We start from the raw sequence: 2,862 nt of genomic DNA on the forward strand, positions 1-2,862 counted from the left end.
TAGTGCTTTGGTGCACACTACGTTACTGCACAAGCATGGGGTGACATGCTGCAAACAAAGGGCATCTTTGCCTGTGCCTGCAACAAGTATATGCTGCAACCCCCGAAATAAAAAGAAATAAAACAAAGCAAAAAAGCCTTAGAAAAATACAACATACTTCTCCAAAATGAATACTAAGGCCCAGCCCAGTTTTTAATCTAGCAGAAAAAAATATGATGAACATGAGTTTAGTGTCACTTTGGGCCTGAATACACCTGAGAAAACATGCCAACACACAAATAAAAACGCTCCACAATGGCCTGTTAGTGTAGCCTAGAGCGTATTTCTCTTGTTTTTTTTGTCCTGGTGACTATCCTCAATAAAACAAAGTAATGAGCAATCCAAAATGTTACAGTTGTCACTACAAGAATAGTTGTTAGAAAGTTTTCCAATGGGGACACCTGTTATGATACTGTCAGATTTGAATTTCCTTCTCCTTGTAGAGGTTTCCTTTTACTTCCTGTTGTCTCTCCAATGGGACACAGCAGCAAAAAAGAAATCGGACAGGTGTTTTTAACTTCCCCCCAACTCTATCCAAAAACAAACATAAAATGTTTGGCTGGAGATCCATTATAAACAATGCCACAAAAAGGATCTTCCATATTTCTGCCCTAACAGGAGCCCAATAAAAAGCTGCATCATATCAAAATGTTATTGTTTTAGTGAATCTGTTGAAAACACTAACCTTTTAAACAGGCCTGATCTATGCAAGCTTGAAATCTCAACTCCAACCAACATTTTTTTCTTTCAGGTAGCTTGGGAACCGGTTAGAACCTCTATCAGCTTTTTATTGCTGCCCATGCCCCAGTGTCTCAGAGGCAAGGTGTCACAAGTACAGGAAGTGATAGGATATTTCTCTGATATTGACAGAGACGGCAGCCAAAGTACAATTATTTAGTACAGCTAGATGGAGTTAGCACATCTGTCAGGCTTTTTCTCTGTGGCTTTTTCTTCCTGTGTCTAGAACACATACACCCTTTCATTTCTGGTCCTAGTGTCAATGGCACAGGAAGTGAGGGGAAATTTCCCCAAGGAGTACACACAGCAGCAATACAATCTTACACTTTTATGATAAACTAAAAAAAAATACCCGAGTTCAGCTTTATAACACTCTATAAACTGTTTTTTTATATATCATTTTCTGTACAATTTGAGTTTGATTTAGTATCGTAAACAAATTACCAACACAGTTGAGTACTTTAGTTACTGTCCATCCATGGGCTGCACGAGAGAAATCTAATGGATACCTCCATCCACGCTAAACAGTGTGAATGGAGGCATTTGCCCTACCAGCTATTGTAGTTGGACAGCTGACACCTGCTGATAAACGTGAGAAAATTAGCCATATAAGGAGCACATCTACATTCAGTACACTGGTCAAATAGACTTATTATTTCAAATAAGTATTATTAACATTCCCTTTTAAAAACAATTTCCTCAAAAAAGAGTTCAGCTGTGTTGTTGCAAGTGCATTAATATGGATGCAATAACTTTAAACAAGTTCATAAAAACATAAACTTTTGATCAAACAAATTGTGTTTTTATTCCATCTTTTTTCAAGGACAAGAGATATACATCAGAAAAGTACAAAGACATTTATGTAGAGCTCAATAATATAAAGTCTCGCTCAGAACGTGAGATTGACCAATTAAAGGAACATTTGCGGCTTGCCATGACAGCACTGCGTGAAGAGGCTGCGTTACGGAACAGCGTAGGAGAATAACGGTGAGAATGATTTATACACATTTTTTTTTTTTCCTAGACAACCGTTTTACACATCAGATGTAACATGGATATACTTGTTTTGTGTAACTAAAAAACCATCATAGGGTGTTAAATATTCTAAAACATACTTTGTCCTGACACTGTATTCTTGTTTCATTCACAGGTTATTTAAATGCCTCTTTTCATGGAGATATGGATATCATGTATTTGCAGACACTGTGACATCACTGCATCTCTGACTGCGCCGGAAACTGCATCATTTTATATGTGAATCACAGGATTTTATACAGTTTATTATTTTTTTTTATTAAACAGAGATCCTCTGCCATGTGTCTAAGACAGTAGCACAAGGTCATATAGCCCAAAATCTGCAACATCGGTTTTGGGATATTTACATATATTTTACTGTTACGTATGGCAGAATGTAACTGTTTGCTTTTAAAGACCTACTGTAAATGTGGACATGTAAGTGATCTAAATGCACTGGGAGCAATGGTGGGAAAACATAGTAGAGCACTGGGTGGAGCTGAGTTGTGCAGATGTGAGTGCACTAAATGTAGCGAATGTAAACAATGGCAGTAAATTAATTGCAAGAGTGAATACCAATTGTATACTGAGAGAACCGAACCAATTGTATACAGAGAGGTAATCGATAAAGTGTCTGGCTGACTGGAGAAAGGTTATGTATGAACATTTATTAAGCTGCTGGGGAGTGGTGGTATTTTTGATAAAAGCATTCTTAATCCGAGTGTGGTGCAGGTCAAAACTGAATAGTCTGTAAACAAAGAAACCAAGAAGGCTAGATTGTATGTCAGCAGTTTGCGAGCGCTGTATGTTTATATAGATCTCTTATTTACAATTGTGAACACAAACATAAAAATGTTTAAAATCAAATGTCATTACTGTTAGCATTAAATCATTTGTATACCAAAGATGTGAAATATATTGATCTTCTCACCCTCTTTGGGAACATGTAGTTCAGTATTGCTGCAAAGAATTTGCCAGGCTGAACGGGGCTCATTAGTCTTCTGTAGGAGTTTATTAGTACTCTGGGAGTGTGTGCTAAGCTCTCTGATGCTTGGCTTGTCTGGTATCAGA

At 37.3% G+C, this 2,862-nt stretch overlaps 1 protein-coding gene across 2 annotated transcripts in view; it reads left to right on the plus strand.

Moving 5' to 3' along the window:
* The window catches only part of TRIOBP (TRIO and F-actin binding protein), a 58,653-nt gene extending 56,149 nt beyond the window's left edge, over positions 1-2,504 (plus strand). For both annotated transcript variants that reach the window (XM_018565496.1, XM_018565495.1), the window contains exons 13-14: positions 1,601-1,764; positions 1,928-2,504. In XM_018565496.1, the coding sequence (XP_018420998.1) occupies positions 1,601-1,762 (162 nt within the window). In that variant the 3' untranslated portion in view covers positions 1,763-1,764; positions 1,928-2,504. The remainder of the gene's footprint in view (positions 1-1,600; positions 1,765-1,927) is intronic.
* Positions 2,505-2,862: the final 358 nt, after the last annotated feature.

Source organism: Nanorana parkeri, unplaced genomic scaffold, assembly GCF_000935625.1.
Source record: "Nanorana parkeri isolate BGI_ZX_2015 unplaced genomic scaffold, ASM93562v1 scaffold852, whole genome shotgun sequence".
NCBI classification, from domain to species: Eukaryota; Metazoa; Chordata; class Amphibia; order Anura; family Dicroglossidae; genus Nanorana; species Nanorana parkeri.